Source organism: Acipenser ruthenus, chromosome 24 (genome assembly GCF_902713425.1).
Source record: "Acipenser ruthenus chromosome 24, fAciRut3.2 maternal haplotype, whole genome shotgun sequence".
In the NCBI taxonomy this organism is placed as follows: Eukaryota; Metazoa; Chordata; class Actinopteri; order Acipenseriformes; family Acipenseridae; genus Acipenser; species Acipenser ruthenus.
This window is the reverse complement of record NC_081212.1, coordinates 5,397,041-5,419,682: the sequence shown is the minus strand read 5'-3', so window position 1 is coordinate 5,419,682 and position 22,642 is coordinate 5,397,041. Positions and strand designations below refer to the sequence as shown.

General features: G+C 38.3%; 2 protein-coding genes and 1 long non-coding RNA gene across 10 annotated transcripts in view; 2 read left to right on the top strand and 1 right to left on the bottom strand.

Moving 5' to 3' along the window:
- LOC117429271 (zinc finger SWIM domain-containing protein 7-like) overlaps positions 1-2,430 on the top strand; it is a 32,129-nt gene extending 29,699 nt beyond the window's left edge. Inside the window, exons 7-8 of the transcript XR_009308386.1 lie at positions 172-374; positions 2,210-2,430. The gene's annotated coding sequence lies outside the window, so the exon portion shown is untranslated. The remainder of the gene's footprint in view (positions 1-171; positions 375-2,209) is intronic.
- Positions 2,431-2,524: 94 nt separating this feature from the next.
- LOC131700511 (uncharacterized) lies at positions 2,525-4,927 on the top strand. The gene is made up of 3 exons (XR_009308387.1): positions 2,525-2,823; positions 3,198-3,384; positions 3,804-4,927. It is a non-coding gene; the product is annotated as an uncharacterized LOC131700511 (long non-coding RNA).
- Positions 4,928-5,101: 174 nt separating this feature from the next.
- LOC117429266 (cytospin-B-like) overlaps positions 5,102-22,642 on the bottom strand; it is an 80,495-nt gene continuing 62,954 nt past the window's right edge. For all 8 annotated transcript variants that reach the window (XM_058998142.1, XM_058998141.1, XM_058998144.1 and 5 more), the window contains 3 exons: positions 12,173-12,289; positions 10,972-11,031; positions 5,102-5,988 (listed from right to left, as the gene is read on the bottom strand). In XM_058998142.1, the coding sequence (XP_058854125.1) occupies positions 5,899-5,988; positions 10,972-11,031; positions 12,173-12,289 (267 nt within the window). In that variant the 3' untranslated portion in view covers positions 5,102-5,898. The remainder of the gene's footprint in view (positions 5,989-10,971; positions 11,032-12,172; positions 12,290-22,642) is intronic.

Below are 22,642 nucleotides of genomic sequence, written 5' to 3'. Positions count from 1 at the left end.
TTGTCTCCGCCTTGACATGAAATGTAATGTAAATACACAGGACCACACGGTCACCTGTCCAAAAGCCTGCACAGTTCAAGAGCTTGTTGCAGTGCACCTCTGCAAGTGCACAGGGGAGATGGGATTGCAGTTAAAAAGCAGAAATGTAAGTAGTGCTCTTTGTTCCTGGAGGCTTTCTAGAAATTGCTAGGAGGTGCTTTCCAGCCCAACCCGAGAACAGAGAACAGAACAAGTGGATGGAATATGCACTGCAGTAAATGAGAGGCTGCCCGCTGTTGGAAATCCCTTCAGTAACTGAAGAGCCGTCTGCAGACCAGAAGTGGTAGTGCATTCCAAACTCCAAACTGGCAGAAGGATGACAGCTCAAACGTAGGGTAGGTCTTTGGAATTGGTTACATTTTCCTTTCCTATGTATAAAATACTGTGTTTTATCACCTAAATATAACAGAACACTTACAAAGACAACTAGTGGTGAAGATAAAGGCTCCAGGAGACTCTGATTCTAGGTATTTTGCAAAATGATGAGAATATTGAAACCCTTATTGCTTCCTCATCGTTAGTGTCACAGTGATCAATGCCATATAAACTAATTGATTTACAATAAGACAGCCATTGCAATGCACTTTACTGGTTATTGGAATTTCTTATTTATTTTTATACATCTTCCAAAGTCAAAATTGTATTGTCTGAACCTTGTTTTTCAGGATGGATGAAGATCTAAGGTGGTGAAATATTCATGGTCACTCCTGTAGGTTGGAGGTTAATCATTTCAAAGTGCATTGATTTATATAAGCAAAGGTGAAAACAAACAATCCATGCATTGCTTACATGTAGATGCACTGCTACCTAAAGGCCTAATAAAGAAAGCACTGCAGCACTATTGGCATCTCCTATTCAGTGAGCCATATACATTACCTACAGTATTTTCAGTATCTAAACTCCTAGTTATGCAAAATTGTAAGTGGCTGAGTGATTTCTCTGGGCCAACTCTTTACCAATAGCTGAACTCCCCCACTCACCTCTCAGGCAGATACAATGCAGACCATGTTTTTTTTTATTTAATACCTAAATAAGACCTGTATGGGAATAACCAAAGGAAAGTACTTTGTGGTCCTAAAAGTTTATCCATGACAGGTGTCTGGTCTCCCTGTAGTTTCCTGAAGTTTGAATTATTGGAGATGCAGACTCTGAATGTTTTGAAACCTAGGCTTAAAACATTTTCTTTTTTACCTGCTTTTATGTTCACGTTTATATATATATATATATATATATATATATATATTGTAAAGCAATTTGTGATTTGTATTGCGTTGGTTGACCTTGGCCCATTATGAAGAACAGGGTAAAATAATAGCAACATAATTCTTCATCTTTCAATTATACCTTTGCTACAGATACTAAATTGAAAGCTTGCTTTTTTTCCATTACCCAGATTTCTTTTTAACCATAAAACCACATCCAGGAAGCACACTGTGTTGTGGGAGTTGATCCAACCACAATCCTCATGCACAGATAGTGTTTTTGCATATTGGCTGTGAATTGCAATTCCCAAAGCTCCAGTGAAGTGTCTCCCAAGCACATCAATGTAGTTATTTATTTGCTAACTCTCAAATGTAATCAATAGAACAATTTGTATCCCCTATGTCTGGCTCATCAGTTGAAATGCAGCGATTTTGTTGATGGCTTTTGAAACACGATTCAAGTGTCGTAAGTAGCACTTGCTATTTGTAACCTCTTGGATTCTGAGTATAGATTATTTGTTCTTCTGTCAGATTGCAGACCATATACATGATGAAGCATTTCCGAGTTTAGAATGCACTTTTCAACTTGAGTAGTTTCTGAAGCAATCTTTTATTTTGCGGTCAACTCAAATGATTGATCCGTTTGATCTTGAGTCTTGTATGGTTGGTCAAAAGGCGGCTTCCATGTATTTCTGTATGTTTTATAGAAGCATTTTTTCTTGCGCAGACAACAGCAGGATATATTTTCTAACCCCACCCCCCCTCACTCAATTTTCTTATACCCAGCCCACCGATAATAGCTTTGTTCTGTTCAGCACAGGCTCCCACAATAAAAAAAAAAAGTTATGTCATATCAAATCTGAATGGGGCACAATATCTACAGGTGTGACGTTTCACTTTAAAGGCGAGTTGTCTTTTCCTGAAATGATGACTTTTCTTAAGTATATGTATCTTTTGGTTTATTGCAGTAGCATCAGTCTGAGGATCCACTGAAGGCAGGAGCAGATTTACTTTAGCCAGGACAATCAGCCCTGGACTCTGGGGGAATGGACTTACAGTGAGTCTTAGGCCTTCGTATAGGACACAACAGCTGACATCCTGCCTGTAGAAGAATGTATGTTGCAGGGTAGAAGGTGGTTCTGGTGCTGCTGAGTGGAGGGGGTGTGTGTCATCTTTTCTTATGTGATGGGGATATATTGGAGGGGGCTGCATTGAATTGTGTTGGGTTATGGTTTAGACCTTCATTAGCACAAGTTGTTGAGGGTTTCAGTTTCTGTAGAGTTCGCTGTCTGTCTTTACATGTGTGCATAGACTTTTGGATGTTACTGACCACTCTTACTTTTGTATTTACTCTTGTGGCAAATGGGTTAATATCACTGACTTGCTTGTTCATTTTTAATTGTTGACTGGAGTGGAGTTGTTTTTTCATTTACAGAGGAAAGTGAAGAAGTGAAAAAGAACAGCAGCAATAGATCCTCTGTGTGAGTGAGCCCTGACCCTGAAGGCAACCCTGACCCGTGCATTTACCTTGGAATATTTCAGACTACGAGAAAACTGCATCTGTTAGTGTGAATGGGGCCAGGTATGTTTGTTTTTTCTTATTCCCTTTAACAGCCCTGTATTGAATGGCAGCAGTAAAAAAAACACAAACAACCATTTAACTATGCACACAGGAAATCAATCATTCAGAAAGAGGGGGTGACATCATAGTTTATGTTGCCTTTCCTCCTCTTGAATTCTACTTGACATTGGTTGTGATAGTGGAGTGTAGCTACACAAATGTGTTTGTGTCTTATTCACCTATTTTGGAACCCAACCAAATGTGAATCTTCTCCAAGGTCTGGTATTGATAGAAGTTACCAGTAACTACTTAATGAATAATATTTATTTATTGTCATGGTCCGAGAAAACATACTGTAAAACTAAAACAATCTGTTTTTTTTTTTTATCCACCAGTTCGGAGAAACATGTTGGTTGGTTGGTTGCTTGCCTGCAGACCCCTGTAATTCCCTGTAATTCAAGACCCTCCTTGTGTTCTGGTGTTGATCCTTAAGACCCCAGGTAGAAGAAGCTGCCAGCCAAAAAGATTGGTGGCAAATGTCACCCGAATAGGAAGAGGCAGCAATGAGGAGCAGATTTTAAGGTATTTATTTATTTAAGGCTGTGCTATCTGTGGACTTGGGTGTATTTGTTTCTCAGGCTATTTTAGTTTCAATGGCCACTAGATGGACATGTATACTCTATGGAATCCACTCTTGCTAGTCCCCCGTGTCACACTAGATTGCTCTTGACTTCATATAGTGAAGGAGAGAGTTTACATGTGTCTTTTGTATAGAGACGGGAGTACTACACTTGTGAATGCACCACTTAACAGTTCTTGACAGTTACACAAGTTTGACAACCCACCACCCTATGTTGCTAGGTGTTCCCCATCCTCTCTCTCTATTTAGCAGCATTCCTGGCAGGCTAGTGGCCCTTAACACTGTGTGGGGTTTGACTTGAGCAGAAACTGGGGATTTTTTCATTCTCATTTGAGCCTAATAATTCTTCTTCCTGTTTTAGAGGGGAACCCCCTTTTGAGGTGGAGAGCTGATTAATGACTGACTAATGCACCACCCACCCAAGCCCTTCTCTGTGTTCCACCCCGTGACTTGGAGGGTAGTGGATGACAGAAGATTCCCCTCAAGGTGGGTGCTGGGTTTTGTTGAGTGCAATTATGGAAGAGGGTTTGATCGCTATTTGCCTTTTCCATTCCTTCCCGGCAACCTAGAGTTTTGTGGTTTGTTGCCTCAAGTAACTCCCTGGTGGTTAAAAAAAAAAAAAAAAATCCAGGTGTAAGAGAGAAGAAGTGGTGGAGGGTTGCTACTGCTTCTTCTCTATTTGATTTGTTAACACTGTTGAGAGAGAAGGGATGATATTTTTTGTGTGAGGGGTGGTAAGCAATGTAGGTTATGTGGTTTGTGGTTTCTGTTTGCATCTGGGCTCTGACTCTCAGACTGGGACGGGCCTTATGATGATTAAGATGTCGGAGATTGATGGTCTAGATTAAAAAAAAAAATAATAATATGGCAACTGCAGGAAGAAGAATTGGCAGATGTCCCCGTGTGGTTGGCTAGATGGGATCTCTGGAAAAGAACAAGACTTAAAATACTTGTGGGGTCCACCACCATTTTATTTCCTTTTACTACACAGAATGTAATAAGCACTGAATCCTATAAAGGGGCAGTGTTGCATTCAAATAATTAATAATTAGTCAACAGATATGTATTTTGTTATTGTCTTGCTCTTTGCCTGGATAGAAATTAAAATGTTAAATAAAAAATCTGTTTCCCCTTACTTGTGTCCTAACACCATCCACCTTACCACGTTTTACCACTACTCACCGCCAGCTGTCACATGTTTCTCTTCCATCTTATTTGTCTCTCTCAAAGCAAGGTTCTTATTTATTATTATTATTATTAGTTTATTTAGCAGACGCCTTTATCCAAGGCGACTTACAGAGACTAGGGTGTGTGAACTATGCATCAGCTGCAGAGTCACTTACAATTACGTCTCACCTGAAAGACGGAGCACAAGGAGGTTAAGTGACTTGCTCAGGGTCACACAATGAGTCAGTGGTTGAGGTAGGATTTGAACCCGGGACCTCCTGGTTACAAGCCCTTTTCTTTAACCACTGGACCACACAGCCTCCTATATTTAGCAGCACTCTAACAAAACACACAAACTACACTTCAACTTGCAACTTGAATTGGCCTTCAGAAATGCTAACAAAGGTTTAGGTCAAAAGCATTTCGAGCAGCTGTGACTTCAGGTATAATTCCTGCTTTAAATAACCATTCAAGAAACCTGACAATTATTCATTCAGTTATTCATATTTTAATAATATTTAGAATTATTAAACAATACAATGTAATATAAATAAATATATGCTTCCTATGTCAAAGAGCTAGTAAATGAAGTTGCTATTGTTCAAACACTTTAAAAACGGTGGGTTATAAATAGGGCTTTCTAGTTTTCGTTTTTTATTTTCCATCTCTCTCCCTCCCTTTAAACCTTAATTAATAGTTGTAAGCCTTATCTGAATACCAGATTGTTTAAATTAGCGACGCACTACCAGAAACTAACACAGTGGAAATTAATAAACTGAATTCGGTGATTAGAGCCAGAACGAAATGCAGGTTCAGATAAAATCAGATGAGATGAATGCACATCGTTTGTTAACTCAATCAAGATATGAGGGTAAAAAGAAACAACTTCCTTTGGTAATTAGTGTTTGACTAAGAAAGCAAATCGGCTCAAAATATGCTTGAAGGTACATCACGTGATCAAAAATAAAACCCGAAAACTAGCAGCCCTAGTTATAAATCAGTTAAGTTGAAAAGCAACATCTTTAACTACCTATACATGTACCTGTTTAGTACTGCACGTCAGTCTTGTGGCATTTTTAGTATTATTTATTTATTTTAGATTGGGAGGTGCTGAAATTCTTAACCTTGGAATATAAAACCAAATGCCATCTTCCAAAAGAGTTTCACAAGACAGAGAGTTAATGGTAAACTTGGGTATGCTCTGAAAGACAGTGATGAAAGCTTTGACTTCTATGAAAGTGGCAATGTGCTTGTGCAGTCCTCATCCCCTCGCTCCCAGGCTGCCAGTCTCAGGTCTCAAAGTACTTGTATATCTGAGCAGCGTACTGCATGACACTCTGCCAGTCCGGGCGGTCTGTGCGCATCATCTCCGCGATGTCCTGTGCAGAGTAAACAAAATGACAGCAGTCAACTCACAAGCACAGTCAAACATGTATTGAAGTCCAGCTACAAAGGAGGACCAGCTGCCTGTGCAACCTGATTAATATATACATGCAAGATGCAGCACATACTTTTGTTTAAATGGGTTGCATATCACACCATTAATCCCAGCACCGATTTATGGGTATGAGAAGCACATTTTTTTATTTTATTAACCTAGCCACTGTTCAGATGACTCATTACATAAACCCTAAGACAGAATCGGAAAAAAACCTTTTGGTGAGCCAACATGAAAGGGATTTCAAGTTTATACTTTTTGGATTTTATTCCAGTTCTTTCCCAGAACTAACATTCTCTCATCTCCTGTGCAATGATTACGACTGTCTTCTTTCCAATGCATTACAAAGTTGCTCCTAACACAATTAAACCACAGAGACTAATCGCCTCCAGTTAGAAACCTCTTCTCTTTTCTCATGTGGAACCAACGTCCTGCATTTACCTATTCATGAATTATATTGATCCTCCTTGCTCAGAATTTGATTACAAATTTAGCATTTCCCCCAAATGCTTCCCTCCAGCTACAAAGTGAATTGAATTGGGTCACAAAGTCCTTGCAAGACAAACCTAGTTCCATTTGTTTTAAGTGATGTGCTGCATTAAAAGATGTACCAGGCAAATAAATAAATTAATGAAAACACTAGATCTATTTCCAAGTGCTCAGGGATATAAAACAGACACATCTGGGATAACCTCTCAATTGGCTTTGTTGGGGGCTTAATCTTGCAGAGGCTTGAGTCACATGTTTAAGATAAGTCCCCGCAATAAGGTGTATGGCTTAAAATAAGCACTGCAGTAAAGCACAGATCACTGTAAACCTATACCCACCTTGTTACGTGAGAATGCTTATTTCAAGGAACATTCATTTGCACGTCTTTTTCTTTGTTCCTATTTTATCCCAGATTCTCTACCCATGTCACCTCAGCACTGTAACCCATTAAGCAATCTAAGAGTACTAAAGATCAGTGGCTAAATAAGGTGAACTACTGTATGCCCAATCTACGGGAGCTTGAAGGCCAATACAGTGCTCCTTACAAGACCGGGATTGGAACCACGCTTGCACTGGGGATCCCCACATTTCCTGTTCTTGCTTGATTTGAATCTTACATTCAGTACATTTACTAATCACATACATATTTTATGGTTGTGCTCATATTTACGTGATTGCTTCTGCTTGATTTTGTCCACCCATCTACAGCTGCAGCCTAGTAATGCCGTGCTCAGATGAGCACTGCATTGGTTAAACCCAGTAAATCATTTCCATTATTTTTACTCAGATGGGTAATTAAGTGAAACTGAAGGACCTATAACAGATTTTTCGCTTATATCAGGCAGCTCACTCACTCCACCCACACTGTCCTGGGAACAGCCAGTGAGAGCACACCGTAGTGGTTCTAATAAGCCATGATACATTTCAACACTGCCACTGGAATTCCATGATTCATTCCAGAAGGGATGCACACATCACCATGAAATTCTACCAATCTAAGGGCCCTATCTTCAAAAATATTAAGCAAACTACTCATGAGTACACCCCCCAGGATGGAGTTTACACTTCTCCTTATTAAACTGTGTTGAATACCGGTATGTCCCTTTATTTAAGTTCAATATCCCAGTTTAAGGGACAAGCAATATCAAGTTTGAAACTAAAATGTGTGATTATAGTATCGTTTGACATTACTAAATAAAGGTAGCTAAATGATTCATTTACGAAGCTGTGTTTTCTTCAGAAACCTAGAAGTGTAGAGTAAGAATTTTCAGATAACTGGTATTTATTATTGAATTGGTATGCAAGTAACTTAAAATGACTGCGTGGTTACCCAAGTCTTGGTAATGAAAAAACTTTGTGCTTGACTTACAGGACACCCAGTGTTTGGAAAGGTATTCAAAAAGGTGGGGCTCAAAAAATACCTTATTGACACTGTCAAGCTCTGTAGATTAGGAAGCAAAACAGAAAAGTTTAATAGACTTCTTTTTGTTTTACCAGTAACTTTACAGAAAGCCCCCAGCTTAAAGTTTACCAGCCACCAGACATAGTGCATTATTGGCCACTAACACTTTGAACTTGTATCCAGATGAGGGTTAATCAGCTTGACTTGAACTTAAGTGAAGATGAGCTTTTCAATACAGCTCCTGCTTCGACCCAATTAATTGTAACATATTAGGTACTAGGGCACAAAAAAGAAATGATTGGTGCTAGGGTCACACAGCTGGTCAGTGGCTGGGCTGGAATTGAATCCAGTATTTTGATGTTCGGAGACCTGAACTTTAACCCCTGATTCTTACAAGCACATTATCAGCAATCCTGAACAAAATAAACAGGTCGATATGCTAATAATTTTCTTTTGATGAACGATCACTGTTTGAACAGCTTAATGGCTTTTCCTAAACATGTGGCATACAGATCAATAACCGAGCCATGAAGATTACGCGTCAAGCAACACTCTGACATTAGATATAAAAGATTTTTTAACAAGAAAGACGGCTGGTGGGTGACCCTGTACCCTTCTGTTCAGTACAGGTTGCAAATGGAAGCAGAAGGAAGATATCACTGTATACAGCATGTATAGTTCTGAGGTCTCTTAATGGCTTTTCCTAAACATGTGGCATACAGATCAATAACCGAGCCATGAAGATTACGCGTCAAGCAACACTCTGACATTAGATATAAAAGATTTTTTAACAAGAAAGACGGCTGGTGGGTGACCCTGTAACCTTCTGTTCATTACAGGCTGCAAATGGAAGCAGAAGGAAGATATCACTGTATACAGCATGTATAGTTCTGAGGTCTCTTAATGATTTGAACAGTGGGATCTAAAACTCTGTATTAATCTTACCCCCTGCCCCGCCCCGCATTGAGATCAGTAAAGAAAGCCAATGGATAGAGTTTGAGTAAATGCACTGGACTGCAATATATTCCAAGTTCGATTCATCTCATTCCCAGTACTGAAAACACATGAGCTCCAAGTAAAATACAACATGAATCACAATATCATCTTTAAATGAGGCAGCTGACTGACACGGTAGAACGATCTGTAGGATGGCTAAGGCTCTGATAGTGACCTGTAACCTTGTTATGTGAGCATATCTCATTAAGCCCGATAAACAAACTTCAATTACTGTCTGATTCTCATGCTCCATCAGCCTAAGATCCATTTAACAGTATTAATAAAAAATGTCCCCTCTGCTCTAAAGCAAAACTTTATTTTAAATATCCGTTCCATTAGCTTATAAAAAAAAAACAACAAAAAAAAAAACATAATGATAACATTGTGTCTCTCTTTGGTGCTAACCATTTCAAGTAATCTTTGTGAAAATGTATTTGATTCGTTTTGACAGTCCCATACCAATACACAACACAAGGACATGCAAGACCCTAAATGACAGTTTAAAGCAAGAACCATGTAAGGTTGATAAATGGATGAGGAGGGATTTCATGCAAGGGTTTTGCAAGCAGTTGCAAAATCTGAACTTGAAAAAACAAACAATGGGTGCAAGCATTATACCAGCATTGTGCAAGGTACATAATTAATGGGAACCTCTTAGAACCAAAGCACATATGTGTAGGCTTACTATACTTTTTACTTTCTGTGTCAGGCTTATCTGTATCTGCATTAACTACAATATGTAAAATACGGTACCAGAAAACTCTTGATTTTTCAAGACAGAAGCTAGTAAATTATTTAACTTTTTCCAGGGTTTTATGTTGACCCAGGAGGTTTGGGTAGGTAGAGTATAAACATCATGTGAATTATGCAGTGCTCCATTATGTATTCTATTGATTTTAACAGTCTTAGAATAAAACCCTATTCCCAAACCTTCATTCATCACCAACAGATTATTAAAAAAAAAAAAAAAAAAAAAAAAAAAAAACTAACATTTTTACCAAACAAACGTTAACATAAAAAAGAGCATGCAAGCCAACCCAAGGCCTGGCAGACAGACTGATGTATGGACATATGAAATACTAAAAATATACAGGCTCACATAGCCTTGTGTTGTTATTGGGGCTCAGACAAAAAAAAAACGGGGGGGGGGGGGGGGGTCACAACATTTTCAAAACGAGTGACCCTGAGAGCTTTGCTTTGTTGTGTGATCTACATCAGGCATGGGCGAGAGTATTTTACTATAACAGCACCTATCCTGAGGCCTTTTGCTTTTTTCGATTATGATTAATGCCATGGAAGGCCAGCGTTGCCCATTCCACCCCTGGTTTTTGTTCCAACCCTGTTCTAAATTATTTAATTGAACCAATTAACCCTCCACCCAGACCCTGAAGTAGTTCATTATCTTATTTTAATTGTTAAACCTGGAGTGGAATCGCCATCTAGGACTGTGATTGGACACTCCCGGTTTACGCAACGTTTTACAAACTTGCATACCAATTACTAAAATGGTGATATGCTCCTTCTTCAATGGTATATCCTTATGTGAAAAATGTACATAAATAAATCATGGAAAGTGATCAACTTGAGTGGTGAATTTCAGTAAGGATATTCCAAGTGCAGTATTTTGGCATCTGTTGTTCATTTGTCCCTGAGGAAGAGGAATGACTGAAGCAGAGGCAACGTCAATAACTTACAGTAGCCTGAGACATGTCATAAACTCACAGCAGCCTGAGACATTAACTTACATAGCTTTCATAGGGGCCCCGCAACACAAAAAAGTCAATTCCCATGAACTCTGAGTTTGAATGTTCCCCATCCAACACGTTCACTTTATATTAGTTAGGATTTGAAACTATTCAAATGGTGTTTATGCAGAATGAGATTATGACCTCAAAAATCATGCAGCGCAAACAGCCTGTGAGAAAGACAACCCTGTTTCTGCCACCCACAACGAAGGTGTCATTAGCGCCATTTATTTGTTCTAAAAGGAAAAACACCAATTCTGAAACTTGCGGCCCTACCAGAAACGGGACTTACCAGGGTCGGCTTGATGCCCACGCTCTCGGCAGCCTGGAAAGCCAGCGTTAGATTTCTATTCTGTAAAACAACAAACACAGCTTTTATTAACAGCTGTGCTTTCAGTGGGCACAGACACACAGGAAAGGGGGTTGCCTCACAGTTTATCTAAAAGCTTATTCCAATAGATCTGAAAGTGGGTCAAAGTGGTCGAAGTTCAAAACCTTTTGCAGCTGTTCAAAGATGAGACGATGTAGACCTCCATCTTTTTATCGCAATCATTTTTCTGTTCATCTGGTTAAAAATAAAGCTCAATGGCTTTCCATTCTTTTAAAGGAGGTACTTTGTCATGAATCCACTTTGGTTAAACTACTTTGACTATGCCATGGTCGTGTTTAATTTAGTATATGGTATGATCATTTTCTACACCCAGCAGCTGAATCTATTAAACAAAAGGCCCCTTTTTATAATTCATCATGATTCATAAACACAATGACTTTTGCCTCAAGTGGTGCTTAAAATAACTGGCTGCAGATTGGACACTTGTCTTTACAGACACAATGCTGTTTGCTCACGAGAATGTGTTTCAGCACCATCGGAAGTGTTAAACAAACAATTCAGAGCTTTCGCATTTACAAAGCTGCTTGCAAAGACTAACTCATTTGTGTGCAGCCTGATTTAATAAAATGGTACAGAATGCAAGACCACTCCAAGTTAAGTTAAGGACAAGCTGCATCAAGCATATAGGAAGCTATACAGAAGATGGCAGTGGAGTAATAAAATCATGTTTCAAAGACTTTAATTCCAATGGGGCTAGTATTATTTTCAAAACACATGTTACCTGTTGAAGGGACCTGGTACTGTATTTAAAAAGCTTGTCTGTGAAACGTCTTACGCTGGGGTAATACAGCGCTGCTATATGACTGACAAGACTTCTTTTTTTTATGTTCCTATTCAATGAAAATTCCTGGCATAAGACAACATTCTTTAAACATACTTCTGCATTAGGAAAAGGGATATAAAATGCCTTCATTTATTTATATTCAATGTTAAGAAGGAAATAACGTGGGAATTATTATTATTATTATTATTATTTTTTATAACAATCCCCCCTGACATTGATCCAATAAATCAAAGTCATGGTTTGAACTGTAGCATTTCTTCAGCTCATACAGTTCTTAGTTTACAGCACTGCAGTGTATGAATGCAGCCCGAGCCCTACCTTATCGTGGCTGCTCAGCTCCTGGTAGGGGATGTGTGCAGGCAGGTATGTGTGGAGCAGGGCACAGAAGGCCAGTCCATCACTCCAGCTGCTGCTGAAGTTAGTGACGTCAATGTTCTAGAACACATAAAAAAAAGACATTCTAGCACTGCATGCTTTATAGCTTTGTCTTTTCCTTTTAACTCTAAAAACTCACACAAAATAGACAAAGCTGTGAATAGTCCCATATGTCAGTTGTATTTTTGCATTAATTTATTATGTTTCTTTAAAAAAATACCTCCACCTCCCCATCTTCTCCCAGTGGTCTGAAAGGGTGATCTTGGGCAGGTTAGCAATGATCTTGCATTTACATGATGGAAGGCAATAATGTTTCTATCGGTTTATGACACCCTTTTGTTTCATTTTGTGATAATATACTGTACAGTGAGTTTATGCAGATATGCAAAATCCAACACAGATAGCTGCCCGTCTGTGTACGAACTGCTACAATGCAAGCTATACACTAGCCAGCCTTCAGTAATACATTTTCAATTGGAAGTGGGGGACTATTATCATTACTATTACCTTTTCCACGTTATTTGCTTTTATAGAGAAATACAGCTGGCTATGAAAGGCTGGCCAGCAGAAGGATTATCCCAGGGTGATGGCTCAGCGTAGTGTGTAAAATCATATTTAACGCAGGAAATCCATATCTGAGGTGTGTAGGTTTAATACACTAGGGTAAAGAAACAGTCACCAAGGGAACTGACAAAAGGCATTGAAAAGGCATAAAAACTGAAGTGTGGGAGATTGGAGTTCCTAGCAGAATATGAATCAATACAGCAATCAACGAAAAACAAAGCATCTAGTCTTATTAGGTTCCTATTTTTTAAGGAGAAAATGACAAACCTTTACTGTATATTACAGTAATATTATTGCTTTTCTAGCTCTGTGTTTTTCTCCTTTAAAAAAAAAAAAAACAGGAGTTAATTGAAGCGCAGCTTTGAAAGAATCTGGCAACATGCAGAGCCCTACTATAAATTAAATTACAAACTGGAAAAGGGAGTCAATCCAATTCCAAACGTTTCGACTACAATTCTTTTTCAATGTCTTCAGAAAAAGACTTTTGTCATTGAATTGAGTTTCTTGTGTATTTCGAATGCATATTTTATAGGTGTGGATGATAATAAAACCAATACAAAACAGTGTGCCCTAGTTATTAATGCCTGATTCCTTTTTTCTGAGTTTGAACATTGTATTTGGATTAGGTTCACTAACACCATCTTTTAAAGGCAGGCCTTTAAATATAGTATAAGGTGTTTAATTCAAGAGCTCTTAGCTGTTCTTGAGTTGTTCATTTCTGGTTTTAGAAAACATTAAAGGGTGTTTTTCAATGGTGCTAATGACACTTAGGAGTAAAAGGCTTTGTGAATCTCTCCCATTATGTCTGTAATTGCCATGATACTGCGTCGAGATGGGCTGATGCATCTGTTTTCACTGATTCCACAGACTTGCATTACCAGGATTAAATCCTTGGAGGCTGACATTCTCCTTGGGAAGAGGGAAGCGGGAAAGTGGCCAAAATACCACAGCAGCCTTGGGGTATTCTTCAGATGGCCAGACACAAACTTGGTTCTCCTTATTAATCATAAGTTATTTTGTATAGTTTCTCGCTCCTTTGAGCTTTGCTGACTTCTGCGCTTGAGCACGGCAGAAAAGCTTCTTGGCTAATTTCTCCATGGCTTTAAGGTCAATGCCCTTGTCAAGTCAAACTGCAGAATTTTATCTGTATGTAACAGGCAGAAGCTGCTTGTTTTTCACTTGGTGATAATCTATACATATCATGACAAGACATTTCTTATTGGTTGTTTGGTACAGCCAAACCTCAAACACATTGCAATTGCTTTGGACATTTGTCTGTCAGCATGTGCTCAATTAGTAGCAGATGTACAAACATTTTGGCAGCTAAGAGAGAGCTAGCAAAGTTCAGAATCCCACGTCAGCTTTGAAACGGTGTCCTCTTGTCCTCCGATATACTACACATACAGTAATCTAAATTAGATTACTATAATGTAACTTCTACCCTGGGTAAAACCACTGCTCTTAACTGAAGGCAAAGCCAGGAAGCAGTATATTGTTTTAAGTTAAATAAATAGAACGCTACATTTATGCCAGATATTATTTTAAAAAAGGGCTATTTATTAAAATAGCGTTTTCTGTATGAGAATTAATTTCAGCTCCTTTTCCGAAGTAACTGACACAGGCATATTTATCCACGATGTTAGATCACAACTGTTTTTGCAGGAAAGCCCCAGGTGAACCAGCAGCAGTAAACCTTGACAAACAGATTTATAATGCAGACTTCTACAGCTGCTGCTGGTCAAAAGAAATTTGTGAAGAAACTTGTACTACACAGCCACGCACATACGTACAGAGGGTCTTAATAAGCACATAGTACGTGAAAAGTTAAAAACATTTGTATAAAATTGAGTTATCATGTTCGCAACATAAAGAGTGTGACGGACAGACATACAAGATCAGCCAATAGGGTCCCCATTTCTTTAACAAGGACCCTAAAAAAAACAGCCTCCTAAAGTTCATAAATAAGCATATAAAGTAGTAACAAACATAATATACATTTATCCACTGAATAACTGCATCATACAACTAGGATACAGAGGGATGCTGTTCAATAGTTCATATCATTTAAACTCAGCTGCTGTTATCCCTCATTTGCAATGCATAGTAACCACATACAGCAGGAAATGATTGATATAAAAGTGACTGCGGTGTTAATGTCGAGTAGCTGCTTATTCTGTAAAGGGGACTGTTACTGGCAGTAAAGCAAGCGCTATGTCTATGAAGCTGATATGATGCTTGATCATATCTTATACATATAAAGAAATGCACAATGCATGGACATTGTTCGGAAGTGAGGAAACAAGCTTAATGCCAGATAAAAGTGCTTACATTCCCCAGGTGGCCACATGCTACGTGCATCAGCTGAAGTCCTGCTGTCTACAGAACTCGAGCAAATAACAGATGACAAGGGTTTCTCCTTTCTGTGCTCTTGTCAAAAAGACAAATGCATGAGATGTGTGTTTTGTTTTCATACCCTGGCATTGGAAGCAGTTAGTATTACCATTTGGCAGCTCTCCTCAATTTCCCAATGACCCTATGGGAACCGTATCTGTCTTACTGTACATCCCCGATTACAGATTTGGAATTATTGTAAGCGCTGCCAAATGCTGTGCACGGAGAAGCGTACGTTTTCATTAGTACGATTCATTTAGTCAGGTATCATTCTTATGGTCTGATGCATACAGGGGCCTGCTGGCTGCATAGCCTAGAGGGACTGCAATAAATGTTAAACTAACGGGAGGGTGCACAGGGACGGGGTATTGCAAAGAAAACTAAATATCAAACTGCAGGAAGCAGACGGTTCTTTACAAAGCCAGCATTTGACCAGGTAACCAGATGTTTCTGAGAGATTTAAACAGTTTCTCTTGTTTAATATTACACTGTATTCTCCAACTTCTGGTAACAGGTTGAAACATTGACATTTTAAATAAATACAATGCTGTCAACATGGCACCGTATTACTGTATGTGACTGTTAAATGTTAAAGCAATGCCTGAAATATCACAGTAATCTTAACTTGATTAGAGCCGCTTTGTATTTTCAGTTTCTCACACGACATGTCTGATTACCAAGCACAGCTGGTACACCGGATTCTAACCATTATCCAGTCCCTCTGGCTGTTAATCTGTTACTGTACCCTGCAGTGCCATCACAGACCTCCCTGCCAGGCTGTAATGAGCCCCGCTCTCTGGACATTGTCTTTGCATTAACAAGCGGCTGGGTCAGCCAGGATTATTATTTTACAGTTTGCCATTGATTTTTCCTAAGAAATCTTCACCCCCTCTCAACTTTGTATCAATAACATTTGAATTGGTTTAAGGTTAGGTTTTAGGAATATGGTATTCTCTAGGTAGTACGCACTGGAACTTGGGTATTGCATTAAAAAACAATGTTCAATTCTGATTTATCAACACTTTGCAGAAGCTTTATATATGTTCATTTTTTTTTAAAAGTAAAATGCAATAATATTAATAAATGTTTCTTGGAACCATTTTTCTGTGTATATAAAAAAACAAAAAACAAATTAACACTGTGATTTGACTAATGTCCACTGGGGGCTAAAATTAGAACACCCAAAGTAGAATTTACTTGAACCAGATTCACACCACTATTCCATTCACACTAATCCAAGCTAGTTCACAGACCACAAGGCACATAGGATTGTGCTGTACACGTACAAAAGGAACACAGATGGCAGATGGCACAATAATTTGCCTACTTTAGGCCCCCGTTCTTTGTCAGTAGCAAGTCAACTGCCAACTTATTATCATTCAGCTTGCATCAGCAAGGCTTATCCCACAACATGTGTTTAGAAAGCTTTGCGCATTTGCCCCTCATCAGAGGTCATGGACAATGTGAGTAATCCAGGAAAGGTACAAGACCCAGTGTAACAGGCTTCCAATCCCTTTTTTGTAAGAGTGCATCAAGTGATGTACTCTTACAAAAAAAATACACATCATTTCCATGAGGATATATAAAAGTACTTTTAACTTAAATGCTTTATTACAAGTTTCTTTCACTTTGACCTGGGTGTTTAAATAGATGATTTTAAAATCACTTCATTATTGCAGTTACGGATATAGTGACTGTTACATAACTGTTACATTTAATGGCTCTTGAAAATGGATGTTTCAAACAACCTACTTCTTTACAATCTATTATCAGCACTTCCAACCTTTACACTGCATCACCTGTTTTCATTGGTAAGATGTGTTTCTATATGATCAGTACCACTACCATACCAACAGGACTCCACTAAACGTTTCAACCACTATGCAGCCACATTAATCAAAGCACCCCTTCCTATTGCACTGGAACTGTCCATTGCACACATCCTTACAGCTATACAGATTTATGTCACAATTAACACATTTCACAATGATCTGAGGTACACCTGCTGTTGAAACAAAATGAGTTTCCAAATGCATGTTGGCTTCAAGCCTATTTCCTGCTATAACAACCCAGGGTGAGCCAACATGTCTTCCTGACGACAGCAGTCGCGTTTTCCTCATCTGTCTAGCTCGGTCTTCAGGAGCTAATTAGCCGTCTCGCACATCTCTTCAGTGATTATTGATTACAGCCGGGTCCAGCCAGACAGTCAGACTGACTCCTTCGTCTAGCAGCGAGGTGTGCGTTTTATTGAAAACTAGGAGTAAACCAAAAATGCACATTTCAAGCATCAACTGAGCTGAAGCAAGTGGTTTGAAAGACATACAACAGTGTGGTGAGCAAATACAGATTTGAAAGTGCTGTTGCCCCATTGCACGTCAGCAGCACAGCTACACTGTCTTAGTATTGGAATAATAATATCACACACAAAACTATAATGCAATGTGAAAAGTCTGTTCATGTAGAGCGTGACAGACAGGATCAGTGCATGAGCAGGGATGGAAATAAGACTCCTATTGCATAGCAGTTTCCCCCGTTACAGGTTTTAAAATGACCCTGATTAGCCACAGTGTATAGGTAACAAGCTCAGGTGTTTCTTAATGATGGGTTTCTAAAGTGGTGGGTTTACTGACACACATAAGCATCTAGAGGGAAATGTTTGAGAGAAATATTCAAACTTAGCTGGTTATGTAATATTTGCGGCTGACTGTCCAGTAATTGAAGCCACTTGCATTGCATTCCCAGAGGTATCTCATTTGCTTTCAAGTCACAACACAGTATTCTTCCTGTCCTGGTGCTAGGTGCTGAACCAAAAAATGAGCACATGTGCTTGGCTCCCATGGTCCCTGTGTAACCTTCTGTTGTGTGTAAACAGCATTCTTGGCTTTGGTACATCTACCGGCCTTTATTCTCTCTTCCAGAGACACTGCGCATACTGACAGAGTATCTAACCCCTCTGATTTCTGCTCCTCTGTCAGTTGATTGCAAAGCAATCAGAATATCCAGAGTCTATACTGGTACTACCAGAAGAAACCACAGAAATGAGTATTTAAGAATCGTATACAACCGCCAGTAATGAGCCAAAAGGTGGTTACTGATGTTAAATTAAACGATGAAATGATACAGAATTAAATTTCGCAACTTTGGACATAAGTTGAAGGCACTAAAAAGAAATGTGCATCTCCCTGTTAAATGGTAATTCAGTCACGATCTGCAAGAAAGCACATCTGACATCTCTCTTCCAGTAGAAACACATTATTGACATTGCCAGTTTGTAGGAATCTGTTTAACTCCAGAAAAGCAAAAACACCCGCCATAACAAAGACTGGATAACCATAGGATCCAACCTGATTGCAACTTGGCTTGCTTGCTTTTTCTTTTTTAATAGTTTTTAATAGCTTTGAACGCATAGTTGAAGATGTATATCTTATGAAGAAACCCCACAGAGACAGCATAATAAACAACTGCTGTGACCTATTGCATGTTCCGTATGACAATATTGTAAAATGCTTTCATATTTTTCCCCAAGATAAATTTCCCACCATTTGAACTAAGAGAGTGTCTTAAGGGCAGCATGTTGGATTTGGAAGAGTCTAGTGTTTTTCTTGTACATCCTGTCTTGGATTAGCACCCATTCTAATAAGGAGTTTTAAAAGCCCCGCTTTCTTCCTTTGACCTTTAATATGAACGTTTATTTTGTTCATATTCAGAAAACAAAAGAGCTTGCGGATGCATTTCCTTCACAGATAGTACTGTAGTTCAACAAATATGTTTTCATAACTTTTTAGTTGGTTTGTTTAAAAAGTATCACTTACTATTCAATATAGCTTTTGATACAAAAGAATTACTACGTGAAATTTGAACTGATGCACAGAAACTTTTAATAAGAGGCACCAGTTAAAAAAGGGCTAGCATTTCTTACCGAGATGATGCCAATGAATTACACCTTTTTGTTTCTTCCAGCCTCACCAGTATGGCAGACTACAGAAGAGGATTGATGTACTATTTATTTATTTGACTATTGAATACATTACTGTTCTTCCTTGACCAGTTTGCAGAGTCTGGAAAAACCGAACAACATTGTAGATGCTGAAAACATGCAGGGATGTATTCCATTCTGTCTGAAAAAAGTAAAAATATGTCTAACGCCATTTTGAATGGTTCAGGAGACAATGGTATTAGAACTATCACTAGTTTAGCTCAATTGAATAGATTACAGGGTCTGGAAAGAGCAAGCAATTCTGTCAAATTGTGCATCAAAGTTCCTATTGAAAATCTACCTGTGTAACCGTGTTTGCTGTAATGTTACCAAATCAAGTTATATTTAGAATTGTTAAAAAATACAACCCGTTTACAGCAAGTTAGCATTCAGTGCTATGCCTTGTTGTGTGAAAGTCTAAAGCAAATAATTGTTTTGTTAATAATATTATATTTAAAGATAGCTGGCTATATTGGGTAAAAAATCAGGGGCTAGACTCCCAGAACATGTCATTAGCACAATTATTTTTCTGAAGTACAAACCAATTAAAATTCTTTAAAGATTTGTATTATTATTATTATTATTTTTTTTTTTTAATTACAACGCCCTAAATTAATTGTCTGAGTTGTTTATTTCTAGTTTGGTAATTTCATGAGTTGGGTTTGTCCTTATTGAGAAATGGCTTTGAGAATCTAGTCCTAAACTGCTCTAGTCATGAGAGTGAAAGCTCGGAATGAGGTTTAGTTTGGATACAATCTGACCTCAGTCTTATCTTATTTAATGTGGCTGTTTCTAATTGGAAGGGCAATTGTGTTGTGAAGATAACACCAACACAAGAGGCCTGACACACCATCACATTCCCTGTCTCCTCGGTGACAAGGTGTGTGGAAATAATTGTGGCCACCTGAAAAGAGAAGACAGCACGTGGAACTCAACACGTAGGCAGAGCAGCTTTGCTGGTAAAAGGAGGAAGGTCTGGAAGTGGTTTCCAGCTTGAACTCCTATTCCTTAGGGCTTTGTCCATAATTAAGTGTTTTAATGACTGTAACAATGCAGAAATTATATATGTGAACCCTCAACCTCTTTCCCCAGTGGAGAATCCTTTCCACGTAGGCCTTAAATGAAATGGCGCAGGCAATGTGATTCTAAAGGTCAATAATATCTGATTTGTTTTTATTAAATAGGTCACAGTTTATTTGTATCCTCCTGTAGTGTTTATTGATGTGTCTGCAAGTTCAACAAAGCATCGTCTGCTTTTGTTTTCTGCAAGTTTAACCTTTACTCTAATGCTTTCCTTGGCAAGTTTGACTGTACCTTCCCATCAGCAAAACATCTTCAGACGTCTTCACAGCTAAAAGACTCATATCCTGACAAAGCACGAGATGAATACTTGTACTAATATTTATTATTCTTGAAGACTGCATTGATCTTCACAAAGATTGAAACACTGGTACATAATTGTTTATCAGGCTATCCTTGGCAAAATTCCACATTATCTTAATAAATTGTTAATTACCTCTGGTAGATCTCAGACTGTTTTAAGTTTCTCAGTTCCTAAAGTTTGTTTCTCATTTCAATGAGACTTTCCTGGTTAAATAAAGGTTAAATAACATTTTGATTTTTTTGGTTCATATTCACAGGCATCCATAATCCTTTATGAGTGTCTACAAATCTAGTTAGAAAATTAGACAAATGTAACAAAATATAAATTTTGCCAGATGATAATGCTGCATGATTTTAAAAGCTCAATAACTCAAGTTCTGCACTGTATAGAAGCAACATTCATAGCATGAATGCAATGTTGGGGGGGGGGGGGGGGAAGGGATACAGAAACCCAAAACCAAATGTGACTGTACGAGATGCTCGTGCGAATTATCAAAGTCAAATCGAGAAAGGGCAGGAGTCTGTGGGATAACTGCCACAACTTAAAGAGGTCACTGCCAGTAATAGTCAGTGTGGCTAATAACATAAATGTTGTCTTAGGGAAATACACATTGTTTTTTTGTGGCAGGACATGTAGTGTAGATAACAGAGCAGACACTTAACTGACTCGCTTGTTGCAATCCCCCTAAGTTAGTATTGTTGTGGTTGGCATGTCTTTTAAAAGGAACAGCTGCAAACCCAGGGGGTCACAATGAAGAAAGAAATTCAAAAGACTGTTGGAATTGCATGCAGTGTTTAGTAGGGGTTTTTTTTTTAAACTCATCCCCTTCTGATATTACTGTTCTTTACCATACCAGTACAGTCTGAATTCCTACAGCCACAGTAAAACTATGTTAATCTGAATTATCCAACAACATTTATAAATCTGAAATAGCAATATTTTATACATATATATATATATATATATATTATATATATATATATATATATATATATATATATATATATATATAATTCTGTAAATGACTAACCCACTGTGCTCTTTTACTGTTTCATTCAAACACTAATATAGACCAGTTCCTATTTGAAAAGGAAAACTACATGATGCTAAAAAGAGTCAATACACAGACTGATCCCCTTGACTAGCACCAGATAACAGAACAAAAATGTCTATGCGACCTTTGATGATGTCAACGGTTAAGCCTGAGGTCTGTACCCTCTAGTTGAGCCCATCAGGGAATCCTGTTTGTAATTACATTTTAATTGGAGATGAGAAAGGCCAAAAGAGACAGAAAACAAGCCAGGGGATTATTATCAGTATCTAGCAATGTCAAGAGACCTCTGCTGCTTGGAGTGAAGAATGGGGCACTTTGATGGAATTATTATTGAACCAAAAGCAAAGTGCAGTAACTACAAATGTGACTGCGTTATTAAAAATATCACTGCGTATTTTGATTACGGTTTACAGTACTGTCCGATGATAGAATCCTGCGACAGGTAGCAGAGGCCATGCAAACTCACAGACTTGTTTGTATTTTAAATGTTTTTATTTCAAGTGAATTAAAATATTAAAACACTGTATATGATGAAAAGCAAATCATATGGAGGTATAAAGACATCAACTGGGTTTATGAGAACTCTTAATGCATTACGCTGTTACATGCATTTCCAGTAATTGTATTACAGCATTTCAAAGTGCTTGTGAAATTTCCTGTACGAGATGGGCCAAGGATAATGCACTGCACAATAGGGACCAAGATGGACCATGAATGATTATGATCCACATATTAAAAGCTCCCATTGGCTTGATATAATAAGGAATCAGAGCCTGCACAGATGAATAGCCCTCCTAATTGCTTAAATAGTTGTAAAATGCTGTCTATAGAAAGCTAAGAGTGCCAAACATTTGGACAAGACTAGTGGGATTTCAAGGAAGTTATCATGCACACCATGTAGAGTGAGACAAACCGACAACAGACACGATCAGTATATAAGGGTATATAAGTATGATGGTGCCACCACACTGTACTGTAGCAGTCCTTTTTTCTCTACACAGTTTCTTCAGACACTGGAGTCTGTAGTTGAACTTTTTGTTGTTT